The sequence below is a fragment of the Conger conger genome, chromosome 16 (assembly GCF_963514075.1).
Source record: "Conger conger chromosome 16, fConCon1.1, whole genome shotgun sequence".
NCBI lineage: Eukaryota > Metazoa > Chordata > Actinopteri > Anguilliformes > Congridae > Conger > Conger conger.
In genome coordinates this window covers 26,825,606-26,845,776 of record NC_083775.1, presented here as the reverse complement: position 1 = coordinate 26,845,776, position 20,171 = coordinate 26,825,606, and the positions used below count along the sequence as shown (strand labels likewise).

At 43.6% G+C, this 20,171-nt stretch overlaps 1 protein-coding gene across 2 annotated transcripts in view; it reads left to right on the top strand.

The window, feature by feature from the left end:
* Positions 1-20,171, top strand: part of gna12a (guanine nucleotide binding protein (G protein) alpha 12a) — a 47,203-nt gene that overhangs the window by 7,353 nt on the left and 19,679 nt on the right. For both annotated transcript variants that reach the window (XM_061223959.1, XM_061223960.1), the window contains exon 3: positions 5,024-5,239. In XM_061223959.1, coding sequence (XP_061079943.1) covers positions 5,024-5,239 — 216 coding nt within the window. The remainder of the gene's footprint in view (positions 1-5,023; positions 5,240-20,171) is intronic.

Here is a 20,171-nt window from a genome sequence, read left to right as displayed (position 1 = left end):
GGGGATGTTTTCTGCCTCCTCGATTTTCAGCTCAGCAGCCACCTCTGCTATCCATAGACCTTAAAAAACCAGACAAAGAAATTAGGGGGAAAATGCCAAACAAAGTCATGTCCCAAAGATCTGTTCAGCATTCACAGCCCCTTCTCCCAGCAGGGCTTGTATAGGGCCACGGGCAGGTGGAGGCAATCAGCCGCTGGTTAGGGTGGAGCTCCACAGCACTGGGAAAGAGAGAGAGAGAGAAACAGGATCACCAACAGCACATTAGCTGGTTGAACACTGAGTACGCATTTGACTTCCACCTTAGTTTTCAATGCTAAAAAAGAAATTTGAGCGAGCAAGATTATTTTGCACAATTTATTTTGCATATCATTTTCTTTGTTTTTATGTTTCTCTTGTCACAAAGAAAAAGCTAATGGGTTATTAAGTTCAGAACATTTATGAATCACAATTTCATTATGTGCATGACATAAATTATTGAAGGATTAATATTCATCAATTGGATATGGCTTTAAATGCAGGGAATTGACCTTTACAATTGTGGTGGTTTCTCCTCTGGGTTAGTATCTTAGTCAATACATTGCATGAGTCAGTAATATTCTTTAAAGGTACAATAGGTAAGATTTTTGTGTTTAAATATTTTTACAAGACCATTGTAAATCCCTTCCTATCATTGAAAAAGGCTCACTCACCCTCTACCTGTGTTTATAGTGCTTAAATTAGGGTTTCAAAATATGCAGTTGACGGGCCGGCACTCTGTACCAATACATTGTATAACTGTACAATAATTCTAGCTCATTGGTTGAAAATTGGTTCTAATTGCCACAGCCAATGGCGTTTCAACGTCAGCGCGTTCACAGAGAAGGGTTGGGATAAAGAGTGTGGTGGTTTGAGCGTGTTTGTTGCTGCAATTCCTCTCTTGACAGTTAGAAGTCTGAAATTACCTATTGTACCTTTAAGGTTTGTCTTTTCAATGTACTTCCAAGCAGCTTGTTGGTGTCCAAAGTCATCTGTATTGAGGACCAAGGACATTACATTACATTATTGGCATTTGGCAGACGCTCTTATCCAGAGCGACGTACAGTTGATGAGACTAAGCAGGAGACAATCCTCCCCTGGAGCAATGCTGGGTTAAGGGCCTTGCTCAGCGGCCCAACAGCTGTGAGACCGGGATTAGAACCACTGACCTTGCATGTCCCAGTCATTTACCTTAACCACTACGCTACAGGCCGCCCTTACCAGCTTAAGGGGACTATGGGACAATACTTGTTGTATTCCTGCACACCTGCCTGTATGTGGTTTGATGATGGAGATTGACAGCTTTTAGATGTGCTTGTAGAGGGCCACACCAGGGTCTCTCATTGGATTGGCTGTTTGCTTTGAAGTTGAAGGCTTGCCCACAATGGTTGTTCATGTGCAAATTACCAAAAACAGCTCATGTACTGCTGACACCCATAAATGCAACTCCGTCATATTTTGCCTATCAAAAAAATTGAGAGCTAGTAGGAACGGAGCAGGTCAAACTTGTTTGGTTTGCAGCCTGTCATGGAAATTTCAGTACAAAGTGACTTGGCATCCTGCGCCAAGCTATTCATAACCAGGGATAAGTGCGCTGAAAGACCCTAGAGGGAAGTACAATTTCAACTGCTACCTGCACAACAAAGATAAGGACGAGGGCCTATTTGATCATCAGTTTATTTTTTATTTTTTTAATAGTAATACCGCAACACGCACATGACATATAGCGAAACAAATCTTTGGGGGGGATCTTTGAAGGAAGTCGATTTGACTGACGTCAAGTGAGGAGGGGGAAGCAGAGCTATAGCCTTTGATTATTGGGGGGAAGAATTTACACCGCTGCCTGAAAGGATATTGATTGGAGCATAACAGAAAATTGACATACGTTTGATCGAAACTGGTACATGATGGCGTAAAATGTCAATTCAAATAGTTTTCCAGGCAGTAGATGGAAAAAAAGCTTTGCTGAAAATACACTAGTATGACAATTTTATTAATTATGGAATATATATTTTAAGATGTGTTCGTATAAAGAATTGAGAAAAAAGTTTATTGTCTTTAATATAAATGAAACTAGATCTGCTGTCTGTAATAGTTGGGGGGATGGGTGAGTGGAGGGATCTGGATAGTTGGCCGTGTTTAGTCTCTCTGGCAGGGTAGAGTAACCATTAGGAATTCATTGAGAATCTCTTTCTAATATAAAGAGCCTGGAAGACCTGGGAGACTGTTTATGTATTTGTCTGAGTGTCCTGGTCAAGGTCAGTGGCTCCATCCAGATATAAACACCAGATATTTACGCTCTTGTACAGGCAGAGGGCCAGTGTTGCGCTGATTGCCTGAAGTCCTCAAACGCGCAACATTTTAATGACCATTACTCCTCCGCCCACGGCGTCTCACAGCGTTGGGTTTACCGCTGTTGGAGACGTTTTGAAGATGCAGCAAACCGGGACTTCATTACCTCTCTGAGTCCAGCTAAAGCGTAGTAGTAGGCACGGAGGTAGGCCTATGAGCGTTTAGGTTTTGCAACTCTTTCCCGATTATGTGGAATTGGCCCTTTTGTCCAGCTGCCATTTCAGTGCGACTGGACTTGGAAAGGCAGCTCCACATCCGTTGTTTACTACAAGCCTGAGAAATAGTCTCAGGCATTCGATGACTGACCGGAATTTCTGCGCAGAAATGAGCATAAACGAAGCGTTTATCACTATGGGCTGTAGACACTCCGCGTTCCTTCCTGGAAAGGTTAGAAAGTTCTGGGCTGTGTTCAAACCTTCATGGGTTAAAGCAGTGGTTCAGCACAACAGGGACAGGGCTCTCAGTGTTAAGTATAGTCTGGCATTTCCGTAACTACTGATAAAGCATCTTTGGTAATACTTTGTCTACATTCCTTGTGGAAGTGGAGCTTTATGTACTAGGGAAATTGGAGACTGTAATTGGCAGAACTTTTCCTACGACATTTGGAAAATTTATGGACAGACTTTTAATGCATGCATTCTAAGATTTGGGAGTGAGTCCAATTTGTAATAGCACAGTATAAAAGTCGTGTCTCGGGAAATTCTACAAAATACCTACACAATAAAAAAAAGTTGAGAGCCTGGATTCAAACTAAAGGCAATGCAGTATGTCCTTAAATCTGAGTTTCACTGAAAAGGGCAGAAACGATGGAATGTGCGATTCAGATGATTGAGAAGATGATTGAGAAGACTGTCAAAAATAGGATTAGTCCATGCATCCACTTGGACATGAATGCACAGCGAAAGCCCGTGTCTTCTAGATAAAATATGCTTTTTGAAATCCGAAATTGAAACGCCAGCTGAGAGCGGGCTGTCGAGGTATGAGCACATAATTCACTGTGCAATAACACAGCCATGACAGCTTGGGGAGACTCAGCAGTGATCCGCATACACTAAAAACATTGGAGAGACGACTGCCCACGAGGACTGTCCCACTATAGAATTCTTGGAAAAACTGAGACTCTGAGTGCATTGTTTGCCTTATTCTTGAGAGTCTGTGTGGCTGTTAACAGTAAAAAAAAAAAAAAAACTGATGGAAACAAGCCCAGTATCATGTTCTGTGTCTTCGAACATTCAAAGCAACATAGTATTGATTTGATGGTAATGTTCCGCTCAAAGGGTTTAGAATGTATTTACTTCAGAATGTAGTTTTTGTAAGTTTTAACTGTTGTCATCAATGCAAATGTGTGGTTTTAGAGCTTTGGGGGGCATGAGAGGGCAATTCAATCTTCCATCTTGCAGAGGGCCGGTCTTTCACTAGCTTTTGGATAAAGGATAAGAATGCCCTCCTCAGTCTTCTGGCGCCATTGTGATTTACTTCATGGGAGCAGTCAAATGCTCTTCACAAGCAGGGCACAGACTGGACAACTGCGCCAAGGGTTGTGTCCATGAGTACAGTTTGATTCCCCTTAACAGGGCTTTGTACACCCTGTTCTGAAGCTCTGGAGAAGGAGCCAAAATGGCAGATTTACGGTCAGGGACATTCAATGCGTAATGGAGTGTTATTGTTAGTCCAGCGCAAGAGCTCATACTTGCTTGCATCATATGTGAAGGTTTTTGTAATAGGCCGCCTATTTGTTCAAACAGGAAGTGGCAGGAAACCACATTTCATTTCTTTCATCTGCTATTTTCTCAGTTTAATTCCTTTCCAAAGGCTATTCAGAGAGGTGCGTAACGAGGTCGGGGGAAAACTCTTGTGGAGAAAAGCCACGGGTGTGCATCCTCACAGTACTGGCTGCAGGCGGTTTAAGGTTGTTATTAACTTTGGGGAAAACCGTTTGGTTGGCTGTTTATTTATTTGTATAAATCTGCCCTGTATGGGCAATTAACTTTGGTTTGCTTACTAAGTCCAACTGAACGCTTTCCCTCGGGCCAATTTCTAAACATGAAATAGTCTGAAGTGACCTCCAGCCTAATCTCGGGCTGTGCTGAACAATTAATTTGAGGAAGAGCATTAATCATTCTTCAGGGAGAAAACCCTGTGCCCGTCTGGTTTTTTTTGTTGTTTTGTTTTTGTTTGTTGTATCTCATATACTGTGACAGTGTGCTTTCCTTTCAGATGTCAGGGCCTCTGTGTGTCTGGGTGCTTTTTTCAGTCATGTTTGAAACCGGCAGAAAGGCAGAGTGTCGGTTTTGAAGAGGCCACCCTGCTGTAAAATCCAGCTATGCCAGCTTCAACAGCTTGAAAATGCAGGTGGTCAAGCTGTTGATAAGCTGGTCTAGCTGGGTATGAGCTAGCCAACCAGCCTAGTGCTGGTAGCTTGTCTTGTGTCAAAACATAGCTTGAGCTGGTCAAACCATGTCGAGCTGGGAGCTGGTCTGAACTTGTCAACCAGATAAACCATGTCGAGCTGGGAGCTGGTCTGAACTGCTCAACAGCTACACTATGTCGAGCTGGGAGCTGGTCTGAACTGCTCAACCAGCTACCAGTAGTTTGTAAACCTAGCTTGAATGGTTGTTTCCCTGACAGGCCACTCTAATGCGTCTCTCCTCTTCAGGGCATGCGGGTACTGGTGGACGCCCGGGACAAGCTGGGCATCTCCTGGCAGAACTCGGAGAACGGGAAGCACGGCATGTTCGTGATGTCCTTTGAGAGCAAGGCAGGCGTGCCCGTGGAGCCGTGCACCTTCCAGCTGTACGTGCCCGCGCTGTGGGCGCTGTGGCAGGACGCGGGCATCCAGGAGGCCTACGGCCGCCGCAGCCAGTTCCAGCTGGTGAGCAGTGCTGGGCACCGTCATGCCTTCCTCAACCTGGTCGCCATCTTTTCCCCCTCAGAGAGTAGATAATGCATGCTCAAAAAGTTGCTAGAAGTCACTAAATGAAGTCATATGCTACTTTACATATCCGTGACATCATCATCACATACCCATTTGCATATGAGAACACAGGCACAAACGGTTGAACGATACGGTTTTGCTTCGTTTTGCTATGGTTAAACGATATTTCCTCCCAACAGGCTTTGAGGTATGTTTGCTCCCGGTTGGTGGGCGTACAGAATGTCCTTCTCAGACGCTGTAGTAGCAAACCGCACCTACGTCAGTCAGTCAGTCCATGGTTTCAGCAGGCTGTTCATCGCGCCACTGTTTGCGTTTAAATAAACACTTTGCGTTGTTTTGTCGGGGCTGAACGTGACCCATGTCTCACTCTGACGGGCTGGTGACTGCAGTTTCTCTCTGCTGTCATTAACCGGCTGCTGTTACACAAGCCGTGGAGTGACAGCGAGACTGAAAGACTGCAGACCCACTGAGCAGCCCTGGGGACTGTTTTCAAAGGAAGTTAATGTCTGCTCAAAAAGTTACCAGCTTTGTGGCAAGGCTTTAAAAAAAAAAAAGTCACTAAAGGGCCCTGAAGAGTCACTCAATCTATAGACAAAGTTGTCAAGTTTGCAACAGTGCCCGTGTGCTGGTGAGTCCCTCCTGCAGATAGGGAACACTTGTTCCTTGTACCAATGTTCCCGTTGTCAATCACTTTTAACATTCAAGTCCCTCCCTCCAGGTTAAGAGAAAACAGGGATGACAAATTGCAAATGAAAAAAATGCCCTGCCAGTTATAGTATAACAGCTTTCATTAAAATGTCATAGGGCACCTAGTCCAAATTCATCTTGCATATTTTTCGGAAGTTATCTACCTCCTTACATTGTAATACATAAATTAGTGAAATCAATTTAGAAGTTCAAAAACGCAACCCCAGCAAAGTGATCAGATAAACGGTGCACACTTTAATTAGATGCCTTTACGAGGCTGTTTTATAAATGCAATGGATGTCCAGCCATCCACTTGCCTACAGTCAGTGTAATTATTTTACAAGGAACTGAGTGTAATCAAAATCCTTGTTGACCTAGTTTGGTGAGGTTCATGTCACTGGCCTGTAACCAATCAGAGAGGCACAGACGCAGTAAATAGTTCAGTAAGTGTCCAGGGTAATGTCAGAAAGGACACAGACTTAGATTAAAGACACACAGTAGGGAGCTAGTGAAATACTTCAGTGTTCTTGGGTCAAGAGGTATTTTCTGTCATTGTGAGGCTTTGAGCAGCCAGGGTAAGGTTCATCTGCCATTTATTCAGTCTACAGTAGATTAAAGTCCATATTATGAAATATAAAGATGTGGTGGGAAGCAGCCCCGCCACCCGCGAAATACTATATTTTATATTTTGTCAGGCATACTTCATGCCAACGGAACAAAATTATGCAAGCTAGCCTTTTGAATGTTCTCATTCTTGTAACTGGTCCATGTTTTCAGTGTTTTCAGGTCTTCAGTCAGATTTTTGAATCAAACTTCTTTACTCAAATTGTTCTTTCTGAGGATCTCAGTTTTTGCCATTGTCTCCATATTTCTGTTAATAGAAGAGCCCAAACAGTTATATTATCCTGACAACCTTGTGTTAAACAGGGGTGCAATTTGTGTGACACATTGCTCAAAGTAGAGAGAGGAGCACACTGTTTGCCAGGGTCCGCAGTCTGCCAAAAGCCTGATTTTATTGGCCGTTGAATATCTTCTCAGTATAGCTTGCATTTCAAAGACCACCCCACCCATTGGCCATCCTGAAAGCAATCATTTTTTACATAAGCTCGTAAAGGCAGTTTGATGCATCTCAGGGCAACAATGAGAGAAATCATATCTCTTCTTCTTTCACTGTGGCCACCAGGAATGTGTTTACATCTGTGGCTCACAATGGGATTATGGTCCAAGTACCCTATAAGATATTTTGCCAGGCAAGATATCGTCCTGATCCACATCTGCTTCAGTCAGAATCGTTAGCTGCGGTTAAGTTCTGGTTGAAACCAATGTGAACAAGGACGGTATCTCTGTGAATAAGATAACAGGTTGCGAGAATAGGTCTTTTGGTTTCCATGGATGTTTTCTTGAAAACCTCTGGGACTCTCACTCTGGGAATTCAAACATTTACATTGACAACAACATTTTCATGAAGACTGAAAGAAGTCTCTTGTAGTTTGTGGTCAGATGCTTCAACCATGTTAGTGTGTTTGCATAGCTGATACATTTGAAAAAAGAATCTTAAATCAGAAAATAAACCGTAATGTAGGGTAAACAAAATCACTTGTATTTTTATAATTGAGCCACATCAGAGGAAGCCGGCGATAATCCATGTTTTATCACTCTAAGGCGTCATAACACATTACCGTAGAATAGAACAAAAGCAAATAAAGACACACACACAGATTATAGTACCCCAGCCAATAAAACAGCTTTTTTCCAAACTACAGGCCATACAAGTGGAAATGATCAAAGAAATGCAAATACGTTTTCACTGCGCTGTAAATAAAATCAAGTGGAAACAATTCTTTCCCTGAAATGTGGTCACAACTTCGGCCTGGCTCAGAGATTCCCGGCAGTTACAGTCCTGCAAAATCCCAGATACGCATTCCAGGTGACCTCATAACACCCATCTTGTTTGCTGAGTAACATGATTTAGTTGTTGTTGTTTTACTACAAATCTACTGTAAGTCATAGACTTACAGCAGCTGGAGAAAAAGGCCCAGACCTCACTCTTAAAGTCTTCAGACGTGTGTTTAGATGGTCGCCTTCGACTGAACGAGACGTGGAAGAACGAACACAGGGCACCTTTACTCGTACCCCAAATTCAGTGCCTGCATTGAACTTTCAACGGCGAAAATATCCATAACATAAAAAATGACATTGTTCTTTTTGAATAACTCCATCCATTACCCTTCTGGCTATGCAAATACACTTTTTGCATGCATTCAAGTGTCTCATAATTGCCCGTCTGACGCATGTGGCGTTAGTTTCAGTCCTTTTTCCTCTGTCTCGGGGACAGATAAGCCTATTGACCCAGCCAAGCTATTCCATTATGTTCTAGAAAATGTGGACGTCAGTGGTTTTAGGGTCCCTCGCAATGTTTTTTTTTTTTTTTTTTTTTTTTAAAGATAGAGAAGCTACTTGTAAAGTATATGTATTCGGTGCCAAGAAAGTGGGAGGACTGCACAATGAAAGATGCATTATCTGCATCTGGTTCTGTGCCGGAGAGCACAACGCAAATCTCTTTAATTTGTGAAATGGGTCTGCACTGGGATTTTTTTTCTTTTGGCAGTCAGTCCCCTGACACAAGAAACAAGGGCCTGTTTGTGCGGGTGACGGGCCTCCTGTCCGCGATGAGGTCACTGTTGTCGTTATCGTCGGGGTTACCCACCCTTCGGCGAAAGCCCTGCCTGTGGAATCCGGTTGAAGCCGACGCCGGGACAGCCCCGCACCACATTAGGGAGCGTGAACCCATTGAGATTCACCACGGTCTACTCTGCCAGCCCCAGCTAGCTGCAAGTTATCTGATCTGTGGAACTCAGGGAGCGTCTAAATTTGTGTGTGTGTCCAAAGTGTATTAGTTTCTGACCTTGGGCATGTGCCTGAATATGCATATGTTGTGTGTACATACATTTGCGCTTCGAATACATGCTTTAATGTGTGTGTGTGTGTGTGTGTGTGTGTGGGGGGGGGGGGGACTTTTCCTCTCTCCATTTCTGTTATCTCACAAAGTGCACTTCATTTGTTTCCTATCTGCCTCTTTGGCTTGTGCTTTGCCTTGTAAAATGTGGCCTATCACCCACTTACAGTATTACGTCCAGATTGGTACAGGCTCAGATAAGGACATGTGAAATGTGTGGGTTATGTTCTGTTTTGGGCACGGTATCGCAATTGAATATTGGTTAATGGATCTAGCCCAGAAAAAAAAACGAACACAAAAAAAACCCAAGGCTCTATTTTTACACGGTGTGTCTACAACTCATAGAATACAACAGGAAATACGCAAGTATGATACATATTAGGGGTGTGAATGGTGAAATGTTTAACCGAAACAGAGTTGTACACGTTTACCAAAAATTGCGAACCAATACCGGGTTTTTTTTCTGAAGCTGAGTTGGTAATGGTAAGCTCAGTTTATTTATTTATTTTTTAAGATATTTTTTAGGCCTTTTTCAGCTTTATTGGACAGTATATAGAGACAGGAAGAATGGGGGCGAGAGAGAGGGAAAGACATGCGACAAATTGTCAGACGGTCGGATTCGAACCGTTGACGTCGCGGCTCACAATGAGCATGCGGTCAGTGCTCTGCAGGCTGCGCCACCGAGACACCCAGCTCAGTTTATTTAAATAAATGTGCTTCCACCACCAGTGACAAAACGCAGAAATTGAAAAAAAGATTCTGGCTGCGTAATAATTTCCGTCAAGATGGTCCTAGCAAACAGTCAATTTCAGGGCGTAAAGAATGCACCACAGGGAATGCAGTAGTATTATTGTTATCATGGAATTTCTGTGTTTTGAATCTGTAGCTGTTGGTTGACTTATGGCGTATTGTATGGTGTTTCTTAAGGTTCGCAGAGGACTGTTTATTCGTTGATATGCAAATTCAAACAACTGGCAAACTGAATGTAGCTTTCCACTATGCCATATATGTTTCAGAGCCTGCAGTTCTTTGCTGTTTTTCATTTAATGTAGTTTAACAGTAATTCAAGTAGTTCTGTCATTGTTTGTATAATGATAATATTTAGTTTACTGTTCAACAGAATACTCAACAAGTTGTCAATCCTGTCTGCACTCCTTGCACTTGTGCTCTCTGCTGATTTTCGCACTTGCGTTGGCATTGTCAGTCGGTACAGCTCAGCTGAACGAATTGTGGTTTTGTCAGGTTAAAGCAAAGTAAACTCAAGCTGGTCTTGCTAGGTATGGCAGAGGGCATGGCCAAGCTGGTGATAAAGCTGGTCTAGCTGGGTATGAGCTTGTCAACCAGCTAGTGCTGGTAGTCTTGTTTCAAAAACATAGCTTGAACTAGTCAAATCGTGTCAAGCTGGGAGCTGGTCTGAACTGGTCAACCTGCTACTAGTGGTTTCAAAACCTACATTAAACCATTTTTTTAGCAGGGAAGTGAATGCACACTTGTAGGACAGCAGAAGTGACTGTGCGGAGAGAAAAGCGCCTGCTTTTTTGCTGTTGCTAATGCATCACCGTTTCCTCCCCCACCACTGCAGCAGTCCTGGCACCGGGCCCTGGGACGGGGAAGCTGTCCGGCGTGGGCGCAGCACAGCTGTAATCAATCCCACAATCCCCAGCGGGACATACTGGCACAGGCCATGAGAAAAAACGGGGCCAGCGTTCCACCCCGGACGCAGACCTAGCCTCTCCTGATATCCGTACCAATGCACAGAGGGGGGCGTTCAGCCCGACCGCTAAGCCACGTTAGAGCAAACAGCCGTTTATTCCATTGTAATGGCCTGTCAAAAGTTTGGCAAAATGAGTGAAAAAATATTAATATAAAGATTAGAGTTTTGTTGCGTCTAGTTGTAAAACCAGAGTGATAGCTTGTTTACAGGTGCAAGTGCTGGTATGGTGCCAACATCGAAACATGAATTTTCATGACTCGTGTCTGAACTCCCATAGAAAGAGACAAACCAGATCCGGGCATATGTTTTCAAGAATGATATGCATATAATGGAATTAATGCTAGGCCTGGCCAAGTATTAAGCTGTTAATCTCCCATTGTCCCGAAGCACCCCTTGGTTTTTAGCTGGTCCGTCTGTTATTTAAAGTCAGACTGTTATTTAAAGTCCAGTTGGATAAGCCGTATACTTTGCAGATACCCTCAGTAGTACAGTACAAGCACAGTACAATCAGCAGTGCTAGCACTTGCAATGTGCTCTAATGAGATGTAATCATCTTTTCTTGGAATAATACATTATAACTGCATCCAAAAAGCCACTAGGTCTGATTGCAGTTTTTCAGTGATTTTCAGTCACATGTCACATGATTGCAGGAAATGTATTGTTGGATGTTTTCATTCCAAATAGAGTGTGTTCTGTGCCAAATGTTTGACTCACAGATTTCAGCTAGCGGGTTTGGCTTCCTGCATTCTATTCGGGTTTGGCGGTCACCAAAACGAAAGAGAATGCTTTCTTTTCAGAGTAAAAAGAACCTCTGAATTTCTTAGTGAAAGGATGAGTTAAAGAAGATAGGCTATTACAGTATTTGATGGGTTTTATGTTTTGGAAAAAATCTACAGCGTAGGTTTGTTGTAGGTTAACACCTTTCACCCTAAACCACAGCAGAGCCCATGACACGAGCGCAGTGCCTTGTAAACACGTAGCTCAGTTTACGGGTTATTTTCTGTGTGGGCTTGACATCCTCATTACAGAGCCAGGGAAAGAAGTCAAAATACCCTGCTAGACATTTGGGTAGCGACTAGATCAGCAGTCCTTTTACTAATTATAACACGCATACACTTTCTTCTGCTCTGTACATTTGTGTCTGCCAGTACATTTTGGCCTTGTGATTGCAGATTTTTGCTGGGTTTTGCGTTTTGAGTAAAATATCCTCAGCCCGTTTTTCTGTTAGACTCTCTCACCACATGATAGAGACTGTTTAACAAGCGTTTAGTGTGCACCGTGGTTCAGGTTAAGCTCCTGGCATGGTTTACATTACCGTGGATTACGGAGGTATGGATGTCGTTAGGATGACATGGTTTTGGAGTGCTGGTCAGTATTGAGTAAGACAGGGCCGGTCTGTAAATCACAAGCGTATTGCTTTCTGTAATCAGCCCCCCCCCCCTCCCCAACCCACTTCAAACCCAGAACCAGATCCGATTATAGCGCATTACCATTCGCAAATTTAATTGGAAGAGATCAGATTTCAGATTAAGTCTGACAGATACGATTGAGTTTAAACACAGACGTACAGAAGCTGCCTCATTTTTTTCCCGTTATGTGCTTGTTAATTTCAGAAGACGAGATCAAAAATCTTTTCCGTCAAACTGGAAGGTTTCATATTTTACCGGATGAATTTGAAACAGATGTGATGGTGTTGCCACTGTGAGAAATGCAGTGAACAGAACCGTACTACACTCACCGAAGCTCTGCTCTAGTCCTCATGGTTAACTTATTCAAAGCACGTCATTACAGTGTGACAGAACATCCATGTCATTACAGTGTTACAATACACTGCACTCTGCATTCATTTGGTAGACCCCCTTATTTAGAGCAACTAAAACTGTTTAATTTAGCTAAAAAGTAATAGAAATAAAACCTTAAGTCTAATAAAAGACTAAAGTATGTGTTCAGATGAACTTATTTTTGGTTTTTGCAGAGGCACACTGGAGATCTGTCTCCATCTCCATCCTGAAAACTGAGATAAAACAAACATAAATACAAACATTATTTTTTCATTTTATTTTCATATGAATGTCATGAGATGTCTGGGTTCACGTCCTCTAGTAAAGCTTTTTGTCAGTGCTACCCAGACCTTTCGTGGGTCGCCACAGAATTATGCATCGTCTTTGTACTTTGTTTGGACTGTTTATTATGAGTTTGGCGACTTCTTCTGAAGACACCGCAAAGTAGATCAAAGCAACAAACAATGTTTGTGTAATGGGCTTAGGTTTGGCGACTTTCCTCTTTAAAAGGACACAGTAGTCCTGCGTTTTTTTATTGCCGTTTATATCTCTGTTAGCGATCTCGCACCCGCAATGTGCTGCTTTCATGCTGCAGAATTCCCTGGAGTTGGGTACTTCTTTACCTGCAGTGTGTGTGTTTGTGTGTGTAATCCCTTTATCCCTTATGACATTAACATTATTATTTCGGTACCCAACTACTGTCCGGTACATTTACATTTTGGGAGCTGAATTTTAACTGAGTAATTCAAGAATTAACAGAATTATTTGCTCGGCAAACGCCCTCGCCCGGGGTAACTTGCATAGCTTAAATATCTCCATGTCATCCATTCGCTGAGCTGGGTATCGACTGGAGCAGCTGAGGTTAAACGCTTTGCTAGGGGGTACACAGAGCTGTGCCCTGCCACCCAGACATGGGGCGTCTGCAAGTTCCTTATGTTTAGAGTCGCCTGGTGAGGTCCGACTCGTTCACGTATCGGAAGCCCACTCTGTTCGAAATATTTTCGAACATTCCTTGGCCAAAGCCCGTAATCTGGGTACACAGGGGCTGCAGTATGCCCGGGCGCCAGAGGAGAAGACATTCTTCCAGGCTTAGTCACCGCTCTCGGCGAACACGGTAAACAGCCAGGGTGTCCGGGCCTGGGCCTCTGCCAGCCTTGCAGAGTTGGCCCTCTGCCCTCAGGAGCTCCGCACCGGTCAGAGGCAATGACGGTAAACCGGCGTCCGAGCAAACTCTACTTAGCAACTCTCTGGGTTAGAACTTCAAAGGACAATGAAGCTAGTGGTTCATGTCTGTCGTAAATGCTATACATGGTCGTTTATAGCATATTTTCATAGTTTACACAAGAACAATCTTCAGTGAAGTACCATTCTTTAGTCATCTCTTGAATCAAAAGATATTTTGACATCTTTGTGGTAGAAAATGAATTGCCGCATAGTGGAATAACGCTAATACATTTTATGGGCCTAAACATTGCCACATTGCAGCTCATATAGGCAGTTAAGTAAACATGACATTCTGCTGTCTATTGGTCAGGTCTCCCGGGCTAATTAAAGCCCTGTAGTTACGAGGCGGAGGGACGGCCCCGCTGAGTTTGGCCTCGCAGCCGAATCCAGCTGAAAAGCTCGATAATGTGAAGCGGCTCGTCCAAAGTAAACAGCCTGGGGAGGAAGGGAGGATTTGGCCGCAGGTCGGGTTGGAAGCGGCGGTTGGCTGTGGAACATGAGCAGGCCTCTGGAACGCGCTCGATAAGGGAAGAGTCACGGATTCCGACAGAGCCCCGGCGGCCTCCCTGGGGGTCAGATCCCTTGTAGGCCAGCAGGGGCCGCTTCTTAAAAAGGGGAGTGTTTTAAAAAAAGATTTTCATTCTCCAGGAATATGATAGCGCCCCTAAAATTAATAAACCCCCTAAATGAATTGCATATGTTATTTCTTAAATGTATGTTTTTAAATGTGTTGCCCATGTTGGTCACACACTGTACAAACTCCGAATTAGAACAGAATTTTCCTGTCCCTGAATAGAGGGGAGAGGAAACAGACTAGACTGATGTTGGCCTTGGCATGCTCAAATCTTGGCACTTAGCGATGCGCTTATCTGAAATTACGCAACTTACGGCAACTGTCCTCTAACTTGTGTTATGTCAGTGCAGACTAAACCCTAACCCACCCCCCTTACCTGCTGATCGGGGTTGGTTCAGGAAACGTTTTCGGAAGAATAGCTCTTCTGTTTCCGTTTGTCAGTGTCGTGCGCAACGTACAACAGAGTCCCATTGTAGGAGGAGTGCGAGTCTAGGGTTTGTGACAAAGCAGCCACACAGCCGGTGGGGTGGGGGGAGTGGAGAGGGCCCATTGTGGGACATTCCGGAAAGAAACCAGACTCATTCAGAGAGCTGTCTTTCCGGTGCTGTCCGGCCCGCTTTTGGTAGCCAAGTCGTCCTCTGCAAACTCCAAATTAAGTGTTTGAGTAAAAAGAAGAAAAATTTAGTCTAAGTGGACATTGAAACCAGTCTTATAAAATCAGTAATATTTTAGGAATTGGGTGATAAATCTAAATATTAAACTGTAAAGTAATTCTTTTTATAGAATTAAAGTTTTTTCGATTTGTAAAATTAAATTGAATCTTTAATTGAAGAAATTTGAGAAAAACTTGATCAGTGATATTTTATAATTAAATTTATGGTGCACCATCTGCTTAAACCGAATTTGGTTTGTAGTTTCTCCATCATCTCCAATGATTTGTTCGAAACTTGATTGAGCTAGTAGACCTGCGGACCTGCTGTTGTGTAACGTCTTGTCATGGCTCTCCCCCCTGCTGTTTCAGCAGGCTTTGGTCCGCTGCTGTCCCTGCCTGCCAGAGACAAAAATAATTCACTCCAGTACAGTTCAGTACACGTTCTCGCCAGAGAGAAGAACCCACAGCCCAGCGTGGGAGGTGATGAGTAGACTAAACTCACAATTTAGCACCTGAGGTGGAAAATACAATTCCCAGAAAATGAAAGTCTTCCCCAGTATTTCGTTCCAAATGCCTCAATTTGCTGTTGAGCACAATTATTTTTTTTCTCTTTTAAAAAAAAAAAAGTTTTATTTTTGCTGTACAAGACAACAACATTCCTGTGTGACAGTCAGTACTGTACATACATGACACAATCACCATTGCACAGTTTGGAGATGGAGATACATTCTTACAAAACTAATTGGCACAATTCTTGAGTTCATGGAAGGAAGAAACACGTCAGGACTTTTCCTTTCTGACCCCTGGCGTTTCCACCTCTGGTTAGCCACTGCGCCATTTGTCATCGGTGGACATTTCGAATGGCCGTTCTCATCAGTGGCCCCTTCTCTCAGTGGACAGCCGCTTTTGATGTCTCTCTATAAGTGGTCCAGATATTTCAGTTTGTTTCTATTTAAAGCTTCATCAGGGCTGGAGGGCCTCATTTTGCCTGAACAATGGCAGAGTTTGCTGTCCCCCCGTTGTGTTTGTTTTTATAATCTTACGGGCTAAATTGACATTTGAAGGGTTTAGGGGGGGGAGGGGGAGGGGGCTTGCAGTGTAGCTGCATGCATCCTCCAGCGGATGTTGGCTGTATTTTTGGACAATGCTTATGCAATCTTCTGTTATTTATTCAGTTAAAATTGAACTGTAAACAATTTTCTGGGTGCTTATTGCCGAGAACTGTCTTAGGACGCTGGGATTCAGTCGGTTCCTGACCAGTTTTGGTTCCTTTTTTGTGCGCCTTTTAAACCGCCATTTATTTTCACGTCACCCCTGTGTCACAGGTGTGGCAGGAGTCACTAGCTCAGAGCCCGTCTGGTTTTGAAAGGTTTCTTGTGACGGTTTCCCTTTTATGCTGCACTTGACTCGTTTTTTTCATTTCATTGGCCCAAGCTGAAGTGAAATGGCACCACGTTGCCTGGTTGAAGAAAGCGGAAACTAATGTACGTCTAACCAATTATGTCTCCCACTTTCAGTTTTGAGAGTTTGTTTTATTGTTGTAGGGAGGTTCAGTGTGTCACTCTGTAATTAGCCAACCTGCCCGATGAACAGCAATAGGAAGGTCAGACTGGTTTGGATTTTGGTTTGGACTCACAACCCATGATCAATCGCTTGATTAAGTGAATATAAGTGAGTTCAGTTGAATGGTGAACTTGCAGTAATTAAGTCATACAAAAAGATATGACGTATGTAGGGCAGTAGGATCAGTGGTGAAGGAAGTGTTGGGGCGGGTGTAACATGTTGCAGAGTGTAAAACCAAAAAAACATAACCAAACTGAAGAAGTGGCAAAAAAGAGGGCTTAGTTTCAGCAGCCTTTATAGAGGTGAGTGTCACAGGTTCCCCAGGTGCTCTGCATCAGCACTAAGGAGCTGCAGGACTGACATGGAAACGGCACAGACAGACGGCCTAGTGCAGTGATTCCCAAACTCGGTCCTCTGGCCCCCTGTGTATGCTGGTTTTCCTTGCAACCACAATTACAATCCTAGAACTTTAACAAGCTGTTACATTTTCTTAATTATGTCCTATTAATGTTTTTAGGGATTATTTAGCCTCTTAAGTCACATTATCAGAAATAGCTATGCATGCAATGATGGGAAAAAAATCCCATATTCATATTGTACTTAGTATGCTAATCGCAAGTAATTACATAAAAAGGCAACTTACTTTTAAATGATAAAAAATGAAAGACTCAATAGGCTCCTAATTGGTGAAATGTGCACACCAGAGCACTGGCAGATAATACAGAATTTAAAAACAAAGCAAATGAGTTAAACAAAGCAAGCGCCAAACCTGCATTGTGATGATTAATTTAAGGAAAACATTGAAATAAATTAAACACATCTGTTCAGCAACCTAATTAGGAGACTATTGATGAATCTCAGTCTATAATTTGATTTAAAAAATATATCTTTTCATGTAATTGTTTGTAATACAGCACAATAAGCATAATACAAAAATGGGATTTTATTATTTATGGTATGCATAGCTATGTCTCACAAAAAGAGGTTTAAGTAAATAATCCCTCTGAACATGAAAAGCACTTAACATCTTAAGTGACTTAACATCTTAATGAACAGCTTGTTAAAAGTTATGGGATTGCAATTGTGGTTGGAAGGAAAACTAACATACACTGGGCCGAGTTTGGGAACCATAGGCCTAGTAGACTGAGGCATTCAGAGAACGACCTTCATGTTCCATTTTTCATGCCCTCAGTGGGTCTGGGGAGAGAATACTTCACACTGTAACATGGTGACAGGTAACATGGCGAGACTCGCCATATGGTAAATGGCTGGCATTTATATAGCGCCTTTATCCAAAGCGCTGTACAATTGATGCTTCTCATTAACCCATTCACACAACAACAGCAATTGGCTGCCATGCAAGGCACCAACCAGCTCGTCAGGAGCATTTAGGGGTTGGGTGTCTTCCCCAGGGACACTTCAACACAGGGGGATCGAACCGGCAACGCCCCCTTGATATCATACTCGCAATGTCTTTCCAATGACTTGCTAGCAGGATCCCAGTGCATCTCCAGTGAATCCCCACGTGTAGCCCCTGTCTGCTTTTGTACTTAGGTAAGGGTTTACATCTCACGTCAAGCTCCAGGAATTCTGCATGTCAGGGAAAGGGGCGGAAATGGAACTTTGCGGTCAGGTAATGATATGTGAGCTTACTGGACAAAGTGCATCTGTTTCCAGCACTCCCATTGGCTACCTGCGGTTGACCCCAGGGGCCGTCGAGCCTTTCCGCTCTGAACTTCTGAATGGCACATTCCGACAGGCTTTCTCTTTTGTGTTGTTACGCAACGTTATGAACCTGGCGGATCATCTGACAAGCCCGGAGATTACCGAAACAATTTAATGTCCGGTGCAATAAAACTGACGGCCTGCAGTGGAGTTAGCTTAGTCCGTCTCGTTCTGTACAGCATCAGTCACTCTGATAGCTCTTTCCTTTTCAGCAGCAGTGCTCCTGGAAAAAGCCTTCAGCAGTCAAGTGGGAGCAACAGCCAGGGCTATGAATAACCGGCCAGTTATCTACATCTTTGACGGTCTGCGCAATGAGCCCGTCTCGTTTTTCACGAATTAGACCGGAATCAGGTGTGACTAAGCCTGACGTTATCTTCCTCATCTTGAGAGCATTCCATAACAACAATTCACAGCTATACCTTCCCAAAAGGGCACATGAAGGTACATTTTAATGACCTGGGTCAAATAAGTTATTGTTTTGGATTCTAATAGTTGTCAGTGCTTTACTGAGGTTGTCTGGTGTATTGGAACGTCTCAAAAAGTGTGAATCCCGCATACTGGTCCTCTAGGTTGGCTCAGTTGATCAATCAAGCAATCAATCAAGCACAAAAAAGTATTTGAATCAAAAATAATTTCATATTTGACCCAGGTCTGTTTCAGACTATAGACTATGGTGGTATTGTTTTAGGTATAGGGACAAAATGCAGGCCCAGGCTTATGTTTTGGATACGATTCTCACAAACAGAAGTCAATGGCAAAGTACATTGTTTTTCTTGAAAGCGGTCCTGTTCATATGTTCGTCGGTTCAAATCCCTCTCGACTGTAAGGTGAAATGCGAAGAAGTACGATGGTTTTACATCCCTCGAGCCAAAGTAACGGGCGCTCGTGAGAGGGAACAGCTGAGCAAGGGTTTCGAGTGATCATCAGCAACTCTCGCGCCTCATTAATCCAAATTTAATGTTCATGGGAAAATGTGAAGGGAAAGCAAGGGGTTTTGCAACCAATATTATAGCAACCTATAAAAGGCTTTGTGAAACAGATGGCAAGCGTCTTGTTTTCTCTGCTAAATTTCAAAGCCCGAGGGATCCCGTTCTGGGTGGAAAAAAATAATAAATTTACAAGTAGCCGTGTCCTCAGATGCGCCGTTTCCCCCCCCCCCCCCCCCCCTCCAAAATATTTTTCCCTGTTCTTTTTTTGGCCCGTCGCTCTGGTCGTTTCCGTGGAATTGCAGCCCCTGGGAACCGGCCTTACGGTCAGGAAGGAGCGGAGATTACGAGGAGGCGAAGACGTAACGGAGCCGCGCGGAAAGATGGGAGATACTTGCGTGGGCTGCTCTACACGGCCAGAGGAACGCAGGGGACGCCGGTCGATCCGGCGGGAGCAGGGGGCCGGGGGGTGCCTTGCACTGGAGGATCGGGTGTTAGCGATGGTGGATGCTGGCCAAGAGGCGTCCTGGGGCTCCTTGACTGGAGGGGGGGGGGGGGGGGTCCTTTTGTCTGAACTGAAGGATTACCGTAAATTAAGTTGCCATGAGCAAACACACCAATCTGTTGAAACAGGGCACAGTTTTATAAACGAAGTACAATCCACTAATGATGTGCATACGGTGTTGTGCATATGGCACTCCCGGTTCTCTGTTCTCGATAATAGTCTCATTGTTTGACCTCGAGGGTCCACCTCAACTGCTCTGATATCTTTTAGAGCCTTTTGGAACCCAGTCCCAGATCTCTACCATTTTGGTAATACTCTCCCCTGTCCCCCAGAAAGGAACTACAAGCCTAAGCTTACCATCCAGTACTGAAGTGTCCGGCTGTGTAAGGGAAGAGTGACAAGGCACATATGTTTCAAAGTGAAACAGGGATTTTACATGAATCAACGCAATTTTCCAGGTTTTTCTGGTAGCACTAGACCAGTTTTCTTTTTTTAAGGCTTGCTATATTCAGTTCAGATAAAGTACATTAAAGAAAAGGTTAAAAGCATTATCTACTCAGGT